Here is a 17,172-nt window from a genome sequence, read left to right as displayed (position 1 = left end):
AGTATTACCACAGCAGTGTTCCCAGCCCCCTGCACAACATGGTTTTATAACCTATTGAGACTTCCAGGAGATGCGTTATTTTTTTTACTTCAGTGACAACACTATTTAGCTGTGAAATTTGGTGGAACCAGCGTTGCCACAAAGTGCAATAGGCTAGTTGTAAATGGACTTCAAAGCGGTTCTTCAGTCAGTCCTTCAAATATTAAAGCTGGCTTCACATATGTGCGGCTGCGGTTTACAGTTCGGGGTGCGGTGCATTCCTGTTCACCAGTGCTGGTGCAAATTTTTGCCTGAATTCACACCTGAACCAGATCGAAAAACGCACCACAGCCACCACGGACATGTGTGAACCGGCTCCATTGAGAGCCGGACACATTCACATGTCATGCGAATTTGAAGCAGTTTAAAACACATCCAATGCGCATATAGGTAAACCCAGCTTCTATTAAAAAAAAAAACTGTAGCCGCTGACTTTAAGACCCCTTTCACACCACACCGCCCATAGCGTGGGCGGTAATACGCTGCTATTTTTAGCGGTGTTTTACCAGCGGATTTGCGGTGCATTTCGGCCGCTAGCGGGGTGCTTTTACCCCCCGCTAGCAGCCAAGAAAGGGTTAAAACCGCTGGCAATATGCCGCAATAGCAGCGTTTTGCCGGCAGTATTACAGCGCTGTGCCGTTGATTTCAATGGGGAGCAGCGGTGGAGGAGCTGTAAACACACCGCTCCAAAGAAGCTGCTGGCAGGACTTTTCCCTGACGCTCTGCAAGCGCACCGCTGTAGTGTGAAAGCCCTCGGGCTTTCACACTACAGACAATGGTGCAGCTTTTTTAGGGCGGATTGCAGGCGCTATTTCTAACGCTATAGCGCCTGCAAAAGGCCCTGGTGTAATTTCTTGCCCTCCCGAGTCCTGTCCCTGAGCTACATACTTACTATATCGAAAATAAAATAGGAAATTTTTTTTTTTTCCCCTAATATCTACCTTAAAGAGGAAATAAACCCTGATGAGTTTACTTCCTCTTTCATTCCCTGCAAAGGCAAAGCATAATGGACTACTATGCATCGCATAGTAGCCCATTATGTGTCACTTACCTGACACAGGAGCCAGCGAAGTCACCGCTGTCCAATGTAGTCCGGCGCATCCATCTTCTTGGTGGGGTCTCGCAGCTCCGCCGCTGCCATTCGGTGAAGCCGCGATGACGTCACCCCCGCGCATGTGCACGGGAGGCGACACGCGCGGCAGCTCCGTAGTTGAAAATGCCGCGCTCAGTGCGCCTGCATGCCGCTGTCTACGGCACATGCGCCGTAGACAGCGGTGCCTGTCTTCGGGCAAATATCTCCTAAACCGTATAGGTTTAGGAGATATTTCTTGGACCTACAGGTAAGCCTTAATCTAGGCTTACCTGTAGGTCAAAGTGTGTTGTAAGAGTTTACAACCACTTTAAATCTAATTGCATATTGTACTTGTTTGTAGACTAAATTGTGCACTTACAATTGTAATTTTGGAACTTTTGGATATGCCAGTAAAAACTTGGCTGTGCCAGGAAATCTTGGATGACGTGTCAGTAAATTTCAATCTGATTTTCTTGGCAACACTGGGGGGGATGGAGAAGAACTTCTGATGGGTTTGTCGAAATTAGGAATCCCACCCCCCAAATAAAATTATATGCCAAAAGTTAAGGGGGGGGGGGGGGGTGGAACTCTTCCTTTTAGGTGTAGTAATCCCTTCATGACCACCCAACACAAATGGGCAGCAGGTAAAGAGTGGGCTTTAATGTCCATGCATTGCTGGCGGTTATGTTTTGAGAGTGCGCTCATTGCCAGCTCCCAGCGCAAAGACGGACTATACAAGAAAGCTCTTGCTCCAAGCTAAAGATTAGTAGCCAATGTGACAGGCCTTCGATCATGTGACCACTGTCACAGGGGAAACACGATTGGCAATCCTTCCCACCCCCTGTGTATTCTGAATAGTTTAATAGTATGCCGGGGCTGGGTGGGAAGGGGTTAAAGTGATATTAAAGTAGAAGTCCATCCTAAACCCCTGCAATCTAACACTAACCTATCTAGCTCTGTAAAGAAGAAATCAGTATACATAACTTTTTAAGCCGACCTGACCCAATACCACGCTATCAGCTGCGGCTTCGCTGTGGAGGTGGGTGCAGAGGACACGTCTGACAACAGAAGCCCCATAGTAAGTCAATGGGTGATGTCGCTACCCATTCATTTCACAGCCATGATCAGCTGTGTCCTCTGCAGAGCTTCCACCGCTGGAGAACGGATCAGATTATATATATATATATATATATATATATATATATATATATATATAAAAAGGGGGAAGGTATGTATACTGGTTTCTTCTTTACAGGGCTAGATAGGTTAGTGTTAGATCGTGGATGTCTGTAGATGCAGTGATGTTAGTGTTGGGGTGAACTTGCACTTTAAGGCTTCATTCAGACAGACATCGACACCTGATACCAATTGCTAGCAGTGTGTGTTTGGATCCATGCACCAGCTCTCAAATGTTGACATAGGGCTGTGCCTGTGGAGCTGCGGCATCTACCGCTTTTGGCTGCTTGCATGCAGCTTGGGGCAGATGCAAGCGCAATAACAAATACGGTCAGCACACAGAATGGGTGTCACTGCCCATCTGAATGAAGCCTAAAAGCACAAGGTTTTTTTTTTTACAGCATTTTTTACTGTATACATTAGCCGATTTAGGGTGTCAGAATGGCACTCCTGTGTGAATCGCCGTAGCTGTATGGTGGGCGTGCCCACCTCATGACGTAGGAGCCGGGGTGCGTTGCCGCTGGCTACCCGCAACTGCTTCTGAGAAGGAGAACAGAGATCTCTCAATGTAAACAGACAGATCTTCATTCTGTCAAGGGTGAGGAGAGCGATCTGTTGTTCCTACTGCTTAGGAATAGCAATCAGTCTTTTCCCCCAGGCAGGCGCATCGCCCCACAGAATCACCCCCTAGGACACACATTTAATCCCTTGATTTCCCCCTAGTGTTAACCCCTTCTCTGCCAGTGACATTTATACAGTAATCAAAAGCTATTTATAGTTCTGATCACTGTATAGATGTCAATTGTCCCAAAATAGTGTGAAAAGTGTCCGAACTGTCCACCGCAATGTCGCAGTCTTAATAAAAAAATAAAATATTGCGGGTAGCCACCATTACTAAAAAAAAAAAAAAAAAAAAATAATAAAAATGCCACAAATCTATCCCCCATTTTGTAGACGCTATAACTTTTGTGCAAACCAATCAAATTTACGCTTAGTGATTAGTACAAAAATATGTAGAATACATATTGGCCTAAACTGATGAAGAAATTCGATTTTTTTTTATCGATTTTGTGGGGCTATTATAACAAAAAGTAAAAAAATAAAAAATAAAATAAAAAAGTTATTTTTTTCCCAAAACAGTCTTTTTTGTGTATAGCGCAAAAAATAAATAGCAGAGGTGATCAAATACCACCAAAAAAAAAAAAAAAAAAGCTCTATTTGTGGAAAAAAAAAAAAAAAAAAAAAAAAAAGTCAATAATGTTTGGGTACAGTGTCGCACTTCCGCACAATTGTCAGTTAAATCGACGCAGCTCCATATCGCAAAAAATGACCTGGTCAGGAAGGAGGTAAATACTTCCAGGGCTGAAGTGGTTAAATGAAAAGTCCACATTTCATAACATGTTACATCCATATTCAAGGTTATGGACGGACCACCTAACCCCCGCACCTCCATTATTTGACAGCTAGCCTCCCCACCCCCCGCCAGCAGTCACAATTCAAAAACAACAGTGTTGATGGGGGAATCATGTCTCCTGTAGTGCTCGTGTTCTGCCAGCAGGTGGGCATGAGTAGCCTTCTGAGCTGGCAGAACACAATGATTACGGCTAGAGACTAAAGTGGTTGGCAGTAAACCCATGGGAGAAAAAAAAAAAAAAAAAAAAAAAAAAAAAGGGACGAGCTGGTAATACCCAAGTCAATCGATCGACTTGGGCACAATCAGCCTGCCCATACATGGATCAAATCTTGACCAGTCCCTGCTGAGCCGACCTGAATTGGATCCATTTATGGCCAGCTTTAAACAAGCCTCCTGGGCTTCAGCAGGTATCAGTAACCACCACAGTGTCCTATTTGGTGCAACAAATTTTCATACAGTTGGATGCAAAAGTGATATTGCAAAGTCCGCCTCCTGTACATACTGCATCCTAGGACTCGGGAACTACATAAAACCGTGTATTACAAGTCGTTTTCTATCCATGAATGTAGTGTTGAATTTCAGTAAATAAAACTAAACTTGCTGTGTTTCTTATTGTATTAGGGGAGATCCATTTATACAGAGGCAGGAAGGGACAGTCTGTCAAAATCTATAGCAGGTGAACATATGCTGGTAGTACAAGGCTGAATGCTGTACTGAATGGTACTCACATTTAGGGCCCTATGCATTCAGGAATAAATGCCCAGAATGCATACGACCCTAAAAACCCAAGTACCACTAGTGTGCTTAAATGGTTTTAGTGTTCTGGGGTTCTGGGGTTTAACCACTTGACCTCCAGAAGGTTTTACCCCCTTCATGACCAGGGCATGTTTTGACTGCGTGGTCATGCAACACTGTATGCAAATTAAATTTTTATAATATTTTTCACACAGATAGAGATTTTTTGGTGGGATTTGATCACCACTGGGTTTTAAATTTTTTTTATTATATAAATAAAAAAGGCCAATAATGTAAAAAAAACCAAAAAACACAACCAATATTTTCTACATTCTGTTATACAAACATAAAAAAAATATAAATAAACACATTTCTTCATAAATTGAGGCCAAAATCTATTCTGCTACCTGTCTGGTTAAAAAATAAATAAAAAAATTCCCCAAAAAAGTGCCCGCCGATCAGTCACAGTATATTTAATGTGAGCAGTCAGCAGGTGGTTATCATCAAAAAGACAGCAAGAGAAGGGTACCTCTCCAACTTTGTGGCCACCAATAGTGACAAAGATAGCAGTAAACCTTACAGTTTATATTAAACAAAAAAAAAAAAAAACACACACACACACACACACACACACACACACACACACACACACACACACACACTTCCCCCACTTTAGCAAAAAAGGTTAAAAAGTAAATAAAAATAAATAAAAAAAACACCCCACACACATACATTTGTGTATAGTTAGAGTTCACCAAATGCAATAAAAAAATATTACTTCATAACAAAATTTAATACAAACATTAACATTTTAATTTAACTTGAAATTATTTCCACAAGAGATTCATAGTCCGAAAAATCACTGAGAGCCTGAATGATATCATCTAAAAGTTCATCACCAAGCATAAATCCTTCTATATTGTGCACAGACTTGCTAATACGGTGGTCTGTAATCCGGTCCTGCGGGAAGTTGTATGTGCGAATTTTTTCTGCCCGCCCTTTTGTGCCTACCTGCAAAACAAAACAATAATTATATATTAATATATATATATGTATTTATTAACATCACTTTTTTCCTACTACTGTGGGGAGGTTCGGAGACTATCATGTTTCCATTTCTATTGGTGGCCCTGTTGGGCACTTCCTGTGTGGTCAGCAGGACAGAGTATTATCTGGGGATGTTTACTCCAATAGAGAAATGGCAATCAAAACAGAAATTCTATCCCTTCTAGACTCTATGCAAAATTATAGGAGAAAAAAAAACAAAAAACAGATTTTACAGTTGGGAGAGATGACATGGATATTACAGCGGGGGAAGATGTGGATCAACCACACTACAAAGCCATCAGCAAAACCATGCAGCACCAGAAGTCGCATTAATGGTAAGAAGTACTTTATTCATCATTGGTTAGCAAAAGCATAACAACGTTATTAAAAAGAATTCAGAGGTCATGTCATGTTCGGCAACTTTGCCATATTTCTTTGTTCTGTGATTTATCCCTTAATAAAAGAACACCTGATTGTTTAATTCAGAGACTGATTGTAATTTAAAAAAAAGTGTTGGTCTAACATAAAATGCACACATTTACTTGTATTTAGTTTTAAACATTGTATGGCTCTCACGGAATTACATTTTAAAATATGTGGCGTTCATGGTTCTCTCAGCCAAAAAGGTTCCCTACCCCTGGGCTAGAATATGCTGCTGTTGAAAGGGCTGAACACTAGTGGTACTTGCGTTTTTAGGGTCGTGTGCATTCTGGGCATCTATTCCTGAATGCATAGGGCCCTAAATGCGAGTACCATTCAGTACAGCATTCAGCCTTTTCCTATACCAGCATAAGTCTGCCTGCTATAGACTTTGACAGGCTGCAGGCAATGGGCCTGGACACTGCACCAGTGTTTCTGGGCGCCCTAAAATGTCAGGTTTTCACACACAGCAGTTTAATGCCATGTCCAAGGGGGCCTAAATGTGAACTGTAAAAACAGATGCTCTGTCTAAGCTCTGCTGTCCCTTCCTGTCTATAAATGGATATCTCCTAATACAATAATAAACACAGCAAGTCCGTTTTACTTACTGAAATACAACAATGCATTCATGGATAGAGGGGGACTTGTTCTACACTGTTTTATGTGGCTCCCGAGTCCTAGGATTCAGTGTGTACAGGAGGCAGGCTTTGCAATAATGCTTTTGCATCCAGAGTTGAGGCTAAATGCTAAACTATAGGCAGGACTAATGGGCCCCGTGCCATCCAATAAGCAGGGCTCTGACAGGCCCCCTTTGTAATGCATGCTATCCTATAGTCAAGACTCAGATACACATCCTTTATAAAATTCATGCCCCCTCCCCATTGTAAAGCATATTACACTATAAGCAGTACTGTAATGAGTCCCCTTTGTAATACATGCTAAGCTATAGGCAGGACTGTGACAGGTCCACTTTGCAATGTGCGCTACACTATAGGCAAGACTTTGACGAGGCTCACTTTGTAATATATGCTTCACTATGGGCAAGACTTTGAGGGGGTCCCTTATATATACTAGTATCATCCATCCCTCTCCACAATGTATCCACAATCATCCATCCATCCCTCCAGTATCCACATCCAGGCCCAGCATCATCCATCCATTCCTCCCTCCAGTTTCCACATCCACACCCAGCATCACCCATCCATTCATCCCTCCAGTCTCCACAATGTATCCACATCCACACCCAGCAAGATCCATCCCTCCAGTTTTCACAATATATCCACATCCACGCCCAACACCATACATCTATCCATTCCTCCAGTCTCCAGAATGTGGGCTGATTTTGTGGGACAGCCAGTGGGCAGGCCCTGGGGAATTTTGGTTTTCAGGCCCCGGGGGGCCCAGGCCTAAAGCTCTGTAAGGTACCCCGAAATTTCTGATGGCTGCCCTGCCTGCACCCCTTGATTCAACAATGAAAAAGGTGACACAAACGGAGATAAAATACTGCTCTCTATTCGAGCCATACACAGCTCAAATTTCAGCTGATTTAATTGACTTTTGATGAAGGAGCCAGGTGGAAAAGTTTTGACCAAATGGTGAATGCATCGAAACAGATGCAGCTAACTGTTAAAGCGGTGTTCCGCCTGGGAAAAGAAAAAATGAAAAAAGTCAGCAGCTACAAATACTAATATATACTGTATACACTTAGCCGTCAAGGAAGCCCGTGATGTCGGCACCCCAGCCGATTTTCAGAACGGATCCTGTCGATGCCATCTGTCGTAAGGGAAACCGGCAGTGAACTCTTTCGGGTTCACAGCCAGTTCCCTACTGCGCTTTCTAATTGGCATTGCAGTGTCAGGCACTGGTACCTGTGAAAGGAATGGGGGGGGGGGGGGGGGGGGGGGGGGGGGGGAGGGGGCGCTGGGGGGGAAGCAGATCAACAGAAGTTCTACTTTTGGGTGGAACCCCACTTTAAGCTATTCTGCAAACAAAATACAATAGCTGGCAGGGGAGAGTCCATAATGCAGTTAAAAAGTGGATTTTATTAAATACCTGCATTTCAGATTTTATCATCTTCTCTCAACAGAACAGAAGGATTAAAGTGGTTGTAAATGATCACCTTGTGAGGTGTATAGATGGGAAAAACAAACACACACACACACACCTTTTTTTTTTTTTTTTTTTTTAAGTGATTACATTCCCTCTGTTCTCAGTTGCACAACAGCCTGTCAGGACAAGTCTGATCATTGAAGGAGAGCAGGCCGAGCTCCCAGCACAGCTAGAGAACTGACCATGTTGTGCTCTTCTGCTTAGTGTGGTCAGTTTTAATAGAAAAGCAGGGGGGCAACAGGTACGCCAGGGATTTCATATACACAAAGTATTACAAAGAGAACAGAATACTTTTTTTTTTTTTTTTTACATGGCACATCAGTCACATATCAGGTAAAATAAATGTTGGGGTAACAAATGCTTTAAGTCTTTAGTGGTCTTTACCTGTATTTTTCTTGCACTCTGTCTTTTATTTCTCGCTTCTTCTAATTTCACATTGTATAACTTAGCTCGAAGAACTTTCATTGCAGTATCTTTATTTTTGATCTGTGATCGTTCTTGTTGACATTCAGCAACTGTACCTATATGATAAGGAAGCAAAAAAAAGTCTAACATCAATGATTACCAAATAATATTTGTCATCTTTACAAAAACTGTAGAAAAAGGAAGGGCTGCATCGAGGCTCAAAGTAGCAGCAATGTTTTTATGTATTCAATCGTTCTAACAATGCACTTTAAGCATTGGTCTGTGTCTTGTTTCAGAGGCATCACAACAGAAGTTGCCTACAACCACCTTAAAGCGGAGGTCCACCCAAAAATTGAATTTCTGCTTTAAGTGATGGTGACCCCCTGACATGCCACATTGGCATGTCATTTTTTTTTTGGTGGGGGGGGGGGCGTATACCCTCTCTTTTTAGAGGCATCCAGCTCCCACTTCCTCCCAGGGCCCTGGAAGGAAGCTGACCTCTCCCACCTCCCTCCAATCTTCTGGGACAAATTACAGGTCCCAGAAGATTCCCCGGCCACTCACAGTGCGCGGCTCGCACATGCGCACTGCATGCCCGGCTGTGAAGCCACAGCCGGGAGCCCTCATTTACAATGCCTGCGCCGCAGAGAGTATGGGGAGGGGAACAGGGCTTCATTCGCCTAAACTGCTGGACGGTGGGACAGGTGAGTGTCCGATTTAAAGTCGTCAGCCACACTTTCTGTAGCTGCTGACTTTTAAATGGGTGGAACTCTGCTTAAAATACGAGTTATAGCAAGCACAATAAGCAATATGGTTCCTGCTCTTACTATACCTCAGGACATAGATCAGCCCCCACAAATAACTCAATATTTTCAGGAATGTTGCACATAAAGATGTCCACACCCCCCAGACTCCCACAAATCAGCTCTGGGTGTGTTCAGAAAGCCAAACTTTGCATAGGAATTGTGAGGGTTTCTAGTAGACTGCAAAATTGCAGTCTTAAGTGCAGGCACCTTTTAATTTTTTTGCTAGTGCTTGTCCCATTTCATCATCAAGGAAATGTCCAAATATGCTGTCCTGCAAGATGACCTGGGGACAAACTGTCACAGACTTTGATTCTGTTTAAATTTCGGTTGAAAAATGACCAGTTACACTTACTGGTAACAGTGTTTCTGGGAAGTCTTCCAGGACAGCACCCTGAGAGATGACTGGTCCACTTGACAGGAAACACAATCAAAGAGGTTAAAAGCCCCCGCCCCTCCCTGTGCTCTTCAGTTGTGAAAAAGTATTGACCCACACCAGTGAACGAGAGTGAAGATACCAACACCACCACTCTCTAAACTTTAAATTATACCTAAAGAGAACGAGTGGGAAGTAGGCCTGCCGTCCTGGAAAACTTCCCAGAAACACAGTTACCGGTAAGTGTAACTAGTCATTTTCTCAAGTCGTCTTCCAGGATGGCAGCCTGAGAGAGGAGCAAGTAGCCTACCTTAGGGCAGGACAACCGCTTGCAGGACCTTCCTGCCAAATGCCAGATCCTGAAAGGACAGTAACTCCACCTTGTAATGCCTCAGGAAGGTGTTCCACCGAAGCTCCGGCCCTTTCCGCCCAAGAGGTTGCCAGAGATCGCGTGGAATGTGCTTTCAGGTCCCTAGGGACTGCCTTACCGGACTTCTCATAGGCTAAAGCAATGGTATGCTTAATCTATCTAGCTATGAATGCTTTGGAGGCTTGTTGGCCCTTCTTTTGGCCCGAAAAATTAACTAAAACATGGCTAGATGCCTTCTAAACTCCTTAACTTTTTCTAAAGTAGGATAATAAACAACGTCTGACGTCCAGACAGTGAAAAGAAACTACCCTCTCATTTTGGGGCTTATTACAAAGGAAGGTAGCACTACTTCTCGAGTCCTATGGAACCTAGATGCTACCTTAGGGAGGTACAGGGGGTCCTGCTTAAGTATAAACCTGTCCTCAAGTAAACAGAAATATGGTTCCTTGATTGAAAGCCTGAATATCACCTGCTCTCCTGGCTGATGTAATAGGAAGCAGAAAGGCCAACTTAAAGGTGAGGATCCTAAGGGGGATCTGATCTATCAGTTCTAAGGGGGGCCTTGTTTACCCTTCTACCACCAAGGTAAGGTCCCATGGTGGAAACCTAGACACCTGGACAGGGGACAACCTCTCTCTGACCAATAGGAATCTCTTTATCATGGGGTCTAGTGCCAAGCATCTCTCCAAAAAAACAGGACAAGGCTGCGACCTGTGCCTTAAGTGTCTTGGTTGCCAAACCCTGCTCTGCCCCATCCTGGACAAACTCCAGAATGGCCGGGATCTCTTGTTGTGAAGTCCTGCTCACCTGACAGCAGCGAGAAAGAATCCCCCCGATCTTAGCGTAAATACGCCTTGTAACTGGCTTTCTACTGAGGAGGAGAGTATCCAATTCTCTGTCCAAAAGGCCCTTGTCCAGCAGGTTCTGCCTTTCAAGAGCCAGGCCGTCAGTCTGAAGAAGCTGGGATCAGGAAATTAAGCCCTCTACCTTGCTCTGGGGTAGAACTAACTTCAGTTCCCAGGAATCCACCAGGAATCCCAGATACATTTTCGTCTGGAACAGAATCAGCAAGGATTTTTCCTTGCCGATGATCCATCCCAGGGATTCTAAGGTTTCCACTACCCTGGTTAGATCCAAAAGCAGCTGATCCCGATTCTGATTGTAAATCAGAATGTCGTCTAAATAGGGAATCAACGCTACTTCCTGGAGATGCAAGAAGGCCACCACTTTTGCCAGGACCTTCGTAAAGACCCTTAGACTGGACGCCAGCCTGAAGGGGAGGGCAGCAAACGGCCAATGCTGAACTCCCTCTGGAGAGGCAATTGCGAATCTCAGGAAGACCTGATGGTCTTGAAATAGAGGGACGTGAAGGTAGGCGTCCTTTAAATCCAAGGTTACCATGAACACATCCTTAAAGAGGTGTCTCCTGAGAGAATAAACACTCTCCATGCAGAACTTCTTGTACTGCAGGAAGACATTGAGGAGTCTTAGATTTATGATGAGGCGATACCTCCTGAGGGTTTTGGTACCACAAATATGTGGGAGCAGAACCCCCGACCCTGCTGGCCCTCTGGAATCGGCACTATGACCTCCTGACTGGCCAGCACTTCTATGTTCTGTAGGATTCCTGCTGCCTTGCAGGGATCCCCGGGAAGATGGGTCAAGAGAAACTTGGTGGGAGGAGGGGAAGAAATCTGTAGAATATGGGGGCTCCGAGTGACCCTTTCCCACTAAGGGACAAAGTGGGAAAGTCCCCCCCCACCCACTGGAATGTCATTTGGGGGTGTTGTCGCCTGACTTCTGGGTGGAAAAAAGAATGCCTGATTTCTGCTTGTCTTTCTCAGCCCCCCTCCAACATCTATTAAGGGAGACCTTTTTCTCTGAGAAACAGTTCTTTGCCTGGGGGCCACAAAAAAAACCCTTCCTATCCCTCCTTGGTTTAGTAGGGAATTTGTGCCTTCCACATATTGTACTTTAGGAGCCTCTTCTCCGGTTCCTTACACTCCCTTAAGATAATATCTTTAAGTGCGGGATGTCCTGGAAGAACCCTGGCCTGAGGTTTAATTAAGCCCCTATACATTTTGTCTTGGGCAGAGACCTGTGCCGTGGGCTCCTAAATCTCTTCAGAAGCGTAAATAGCCCTCAGCAGTCCCTCCATGTCATCAGCTGAGAAGATATGCCTGCTACACCTCCCCTTCATCCTCCTCTTGGCTGTCCAACACACTCTCGTCAGAGAATCCCTGCCCAAGGTAATTCGGACTCATCCTCCTCCTCTGAATCCTAAAGACGGGAGATACTTTGGGTTATCTGCCCGCTGTCTAGACTCCCTAGAGGAAGCTGAGCCCTCCTGGGAGGAGGCTTCCTTGCTAGTGTGAGCCTCTGAATCTCTAGCCTTAAGGGAGGACTGAAAGGCTTTCAGAGTGGACAACATCTAAGTTTGTACTGGAGAAACTCTTTCATGATCGGAGATGTTTCCTTTCCTGTCAGCTTCTGTATACATTTAAAGCAGAAGGGTTTAGAATGATCTGGGGGTAATCTATCATTACAGTTCCCGCAATGCTTAGATCGGGTAGATTTCACAGGACGGCTGGCAACCCCAAGGATAGTGGCATCGTCCCCTGAAACAAAAACATACAGGCATTACAATACAGCACTGTACCACCCAAAAGGAGAAGAGTTGGGGTACCCTCCGCCATCTAAACCTCTGGCGGCCGGTCAGACTCACCTCCTGTGGTCTCCTCCATGGCCATGGACCCTGTGGGTCTCTCCTCACGTTCCATGCTGTTGCTGGGCTTCTTCGGACAGCTAACAAAGGTGAGCGGCAGCTGGTCTGTGGGAGAAGTGGTTGCCTGCTCCTCCTGGATTTATATCCCCCATTTCGACTAATTAGCAGTAATTCTGTGAGGCTGTGGCTTCCTCCCCCCTCCCCCGCGCTGATGCAGCCACCATTTTGCTGTAGACCGGATATGCTGAGCTCATATCATTCTGTGGATTCATTCCTCCACCAAACTCCAGGAAGGTGGCGCCGAGCCCCCCAGAACGCTGAGCAGTGTCTACTCAACACCCCTGCTGTGAGGGGAGAGATAACCTCGTGGGCTCGGCAGAACGCCAGCTCATCTCCTGCTGATCTCCGCAGCTGCATCAAGGACTCCAGGATCGGAGAGATACCAGCACAGCCCTGTCAAAAGGGAAACCAGGCTCCTTTTCTGCACTGCCACTGCACAGGTAAGGAGAGGAGAGGAAAATTGGCCCCTAAAGTACTGCGTACACCACTGTACCCAGGGTCCTTCAGCGCTCAGGGGGGCTCTTCCAGTTTCTGCTGCACCCTCCCCCCGAGGAAAAATATAGGGGAACCACCCAGGAAGGATGGGAAAATCCTGCCAGACCCAGAGGCTTCCCAGGCATTTGGTCCGGCTCCCAGGGGGAGACCACCAGCCCAAGGCTTCGGGTCTAAGAAAAAATAAACCGTTTCGCTGTAGGCAAACACAATAAAAAACTGAAGCGCACAGGCAGGGGCGGTGGCTTTTAACCTCTTTGATTGTGTTTCCTGTCAAGTGGACCAGTCATCTCTCAGGGTGCCGTCCTGGAAGACTACTTGAGAAAAAGGGAACGCATAGTGGTTTTGTACATATTTTATTATGGCCATCATGAAAAGGGTTTTGTTTAACCACTTAAGCCCCGGGCCATTTGGCTGCCCAAAGACCAGACCACTTTGAGATTTGGCACTGCGTCCATTTAGCTGACAATTGCGCGGTCGTGCGACATGGCTCCCAAACAAAATGGACGTCCTTTTTTTCCCACAAATTGAGTTTTCTTTTGGTGGTATTTGATCACCTCTGCGGTTTTTATTTTTTTCACTATAAAACAAAAAAAATGCGCCAATAAAAAATAAAAATAAAAAAATAAGCATTATTTTTAACTTTTTGCTATAATAAATATCTCCCAAAAATATATAAAAAAAAACATTTTTTCGTCCTCCGTTTAGGCCGACATGTATTCTTCTACATATTTTTTTTTTTTTTTTTTAAACGCAATAAGCATATATTGATTGGTTTGCACAAAAGTTATAGCACTAGAAAATAGGGGATAGATTTATGGCATTTATATAATTTTTTTTTTTTTTTTTTTTTTTTTTACTAGTAATGCTGACGATCAGTGATTTTTATCATGGCTGCGACATTATGGCGGACACGTCAGACAATTCTGACACATTTTTGGGACCACTGGCATTAATACAGCGATCAGTGCAATTAAAATTGCATTGATTACTGTAAAAATGTCACTGGCAGTGAAGGGGTTAACCCTAGGGGGCAGGGGAGAGGTTAATACGTATCCTATTTTGTGTTCTAACTGAAGGGGGGATGGGACTGCGCACTTGTGAGCTCAAACCTAAGTCAGGCTGTGTATGCCTATTGACACACGTAGTGCGGCTCAGCCCTGACCCTTGCCCTATGCTTACAGGATTCGATTGACCACAAGCTCCTGCTACTGCCTCTGTAAGCAGAGAGGAGAGAGTTGCTGCTGGCACAGTGCTGAATTAAGATCAGGCTCAGTTAAAGCGGAGGGCCGGTTATAAAAAAAAAAAAAAAAAAAAAAAAAAAGTCAGCAGCTGCAAACACTGCAGCTGCTGACTTAATAAACACACTCACCTGTCCAGGGCGCCCGCGATGTCGGCCGCCCGAGGCCGACCCGTCCCTCGGCTCTCGGGTCCCGGCGCCGCCATCCCTTGTAAGGGAAACAGGCAGCGGAGCCTTATGGCTTCACTGCCCGTTTCCTACTGCGCATGCGCGAGTCCCGCAGCTACTGCGCATGCGCGAGTCCCGCAGCGCTTTCTGAATGGGACGCGCTGTGTTCTGGAACACACAGTTCCCACAACACAGCGCGACTCATTACCCAGAAGACGCCGCGACGAAGAGAGAAGACAGAAGATCTCCGCGGAGGAGGAAGAGGAAGATTAGGAGAAAGTGCCTAGCAACAGGCATTTCTGGTAAGTAAAAAAAAAAAAAAATTTCTTCATTTTTTTTTTTTAGATTTTTTGTAATTAACATTTTTTTGTTTTTCAGGGTGGCCCTCCCCTTTAAGTAAAAGAGGGATGAGGGGGTGGTACAGTTACTGGTGAAATGGTTTACCTGAATGCAGAGAATGCATTTAGGTAAAAAATGTTAAGACTTTAGAACTATTTTGGAGCCAGCAGGTGATGCTCTAGTCTACCTTTCAAGTTTAGGTTTTCAAGTCAATGGCGGCTGGTTCAAATTCAACATCAAAACAGTGACCGATTTCAAAATATTGTATTTCACTATATAAGACTAGACTTTGGTGGGTGTAAAAAGATGTCCGCTTGCCGCCTTCTGACTGTAGGCTTAGTGTGGCCGAGTGCAGGGTGTACCAAGATGGCCGTGACAAAACGTCACTTCCATTAACAAACCTGATAGAACACTTGTAAATGCACTCCATTTACAAACTGCGTTTGGGTTGCTATACTGGCAATGGCAACAGATCATCAAGGCTGTGCATTTTGAACTTTGTTCCTGCACCGTGTTCTAGTTTGAAATGGCCCTTAGTCAGAGCAGCAAGCCATCTTTTAAAAAGCTCAATTTGAGGCTTCAGACAACCAAATCTGCAAAGCAAGCAGGTCTTATTGTGCCAATTAGTAGCGATATAAAAGTTGAAACCTCTGTAAACATGTAAGAAAAAAATATATACTTTTATAGTTTCCTTTTAAAAAGGGTACACATCATTCAGTAACCTTGCTAGTAAACTGCGAGAGAATAAAGAGGTATTTTCACCTTAAATGTATCCTATGCATTGAGGTGGTTGCCTTTACAACCACTTTAAGGGTAACATACAGATACATGTGTGCTCCAAGACTGACTCATTTGTTTAACCACTTGAAGACTCGACCGTTTCACCCTCTTCCTGCCCAGGCTATTTTCAGTTTTCATTTCCATCTCACACACACACACACACACACACTTCCTCAGTCACGCATCACTGTACCCAGTGCTAAATTTTATATCATATCATTTTTTTTAAAACCTTTTTTGGAAAGTTGACAGTCCAAAAGTCATTTGGTAAGGCATGGTGTGTTTTTTTTTTTTAATTTGTATTTTTTTTTTGTCACAATCTGCGGAAAAAAATGTTTTTATTTCTTTCTTTTCCAAAAAAGTTGGAATTTTAATCACGTCAGCCCCGGAGAATTTGGCTGCTCAACGACCAGAGCACTTTTTACAATTTGGCACTGCGTTGATTTAACCGATAATTGCTTGGTCATGCAATGCTGAATGCTGTACCCAAAACAAAATTTGTGTCCATTTTTTCCCACAAATGGAGCTTTCTTTTGATGGTATTTGATTGCCTCTGCCATTTTTTGCGATATTAAAAAAAAAAAAAACACAAAGACTGAGAATTTTTGCAGTTAGTAGGTCATTTGTGAGTAGGGCTGAAACAACTAATCGATTATGAAATTAATCGATTACTATTTTCATAATCGATTAATCGGCCAGTAACATAATAGGGTTAAAAAAACTAAAATTAGCCCTTTATAGTACAAAGAGCAAATTATCGCTACTGAAAACATTACGCTTACTGTTCTACAGTAAAAAATGAACCCCTTACAGTAGTGATTATCTGCTTTTTTCTACTATAAAGGGCTAATTTCGTTTTTTTAACCCCATTATGTTACTAAATGTCTTAGACCCGATTCACATCTATGTGTTGGTGCTTTTTGCAGAAATGCACTACAGTTCATTTACATGGTTTCCTATGGGACACATTCATATCTGAAAGGGTCAGGGACTTTTAACGCAAAATGATTCTTTATTGGCTCAATATTCTTCAATGGAGAAGCTGCAGAAAAGCATGTAATGCGTTTTTGCAGCAATTTGTGTTTTTTAATCTGTCCAAAAAATGCAAAAATACAAATTGCAGTAAAATCATGTGCGCAAAAATCAAAACGTACAGCAAAAAGCACTGCAGAAACAGATCAAAAGCAAACTGCATAGGTGTGTATCAAGCCTTATGCTGGCCACACGCATCAATTTTCAGATGAGAATATTCATACGAAAAATCTTTGTACATTCGCTGAATGAAAGAATTCTTTTGAAATTTTCACTTGTTTTTAACATTCTGTTTTTAAAATGAATGTAATTTCTGAACGAAAACCACATACCCTGTCTGAAAATTCCTTTGACTAAGAAGTTTTCTATT

At 43.8% G+C, this 17,172-nt stretch overlaps 1 protein-coding gene across 1 annotated transcript in view; it reads right to left on the bottom strand.

Annotated features, from left to right (window-relative positions):
- Window positions 1-5,226: 5,226 nt before the first annotated feature.
- The window catches only part of MTRF1L (mitochondrial translation release factor 1 like), a 35,891-nt gene continuing 23,945 nt past the window's right edge, over window positions 5,227-17,172 (bottom strand). The window contains exons 6-7 of the mRNA XM_077486319.1: window positions 8,397-8,533; window positions 5,227-5,447 (exon numbers count right to left, since the gene is read on the bottom strand). Coding sequence (XP_077342445.1) covers window positions 5,253-5,447; window positions 8,397-8,533 — 332 coding nt within the window. The 3' untranslated portion in view covers window positions 5,227-5,252. The remainder of the gene's footprint in view (window positions 5,448-8,396; window positions 8,534-17,172) is intronic.

This window comes from Lithobates pipiens, unplaced genomic scaffold (assembly GCF_037356315.1).
Source record: "Lithobates pipiens isolate NorthernLeopardFrog02 unplaced genomic scaffold, aLitPip1_a1.2 Scaffold_18, whole genome shotgun sequence".
Taxonomy (NCBI): Eukaryota; Metazoa; Chordata; class Amphibia; order Anura; family Ranidae; genus Lithobates; species Lithobates pipiens.
Note: the sequence above shows the minus strand (reverse complement) of the source record. Positions and strands in the feature narration are given on the sequence as shown.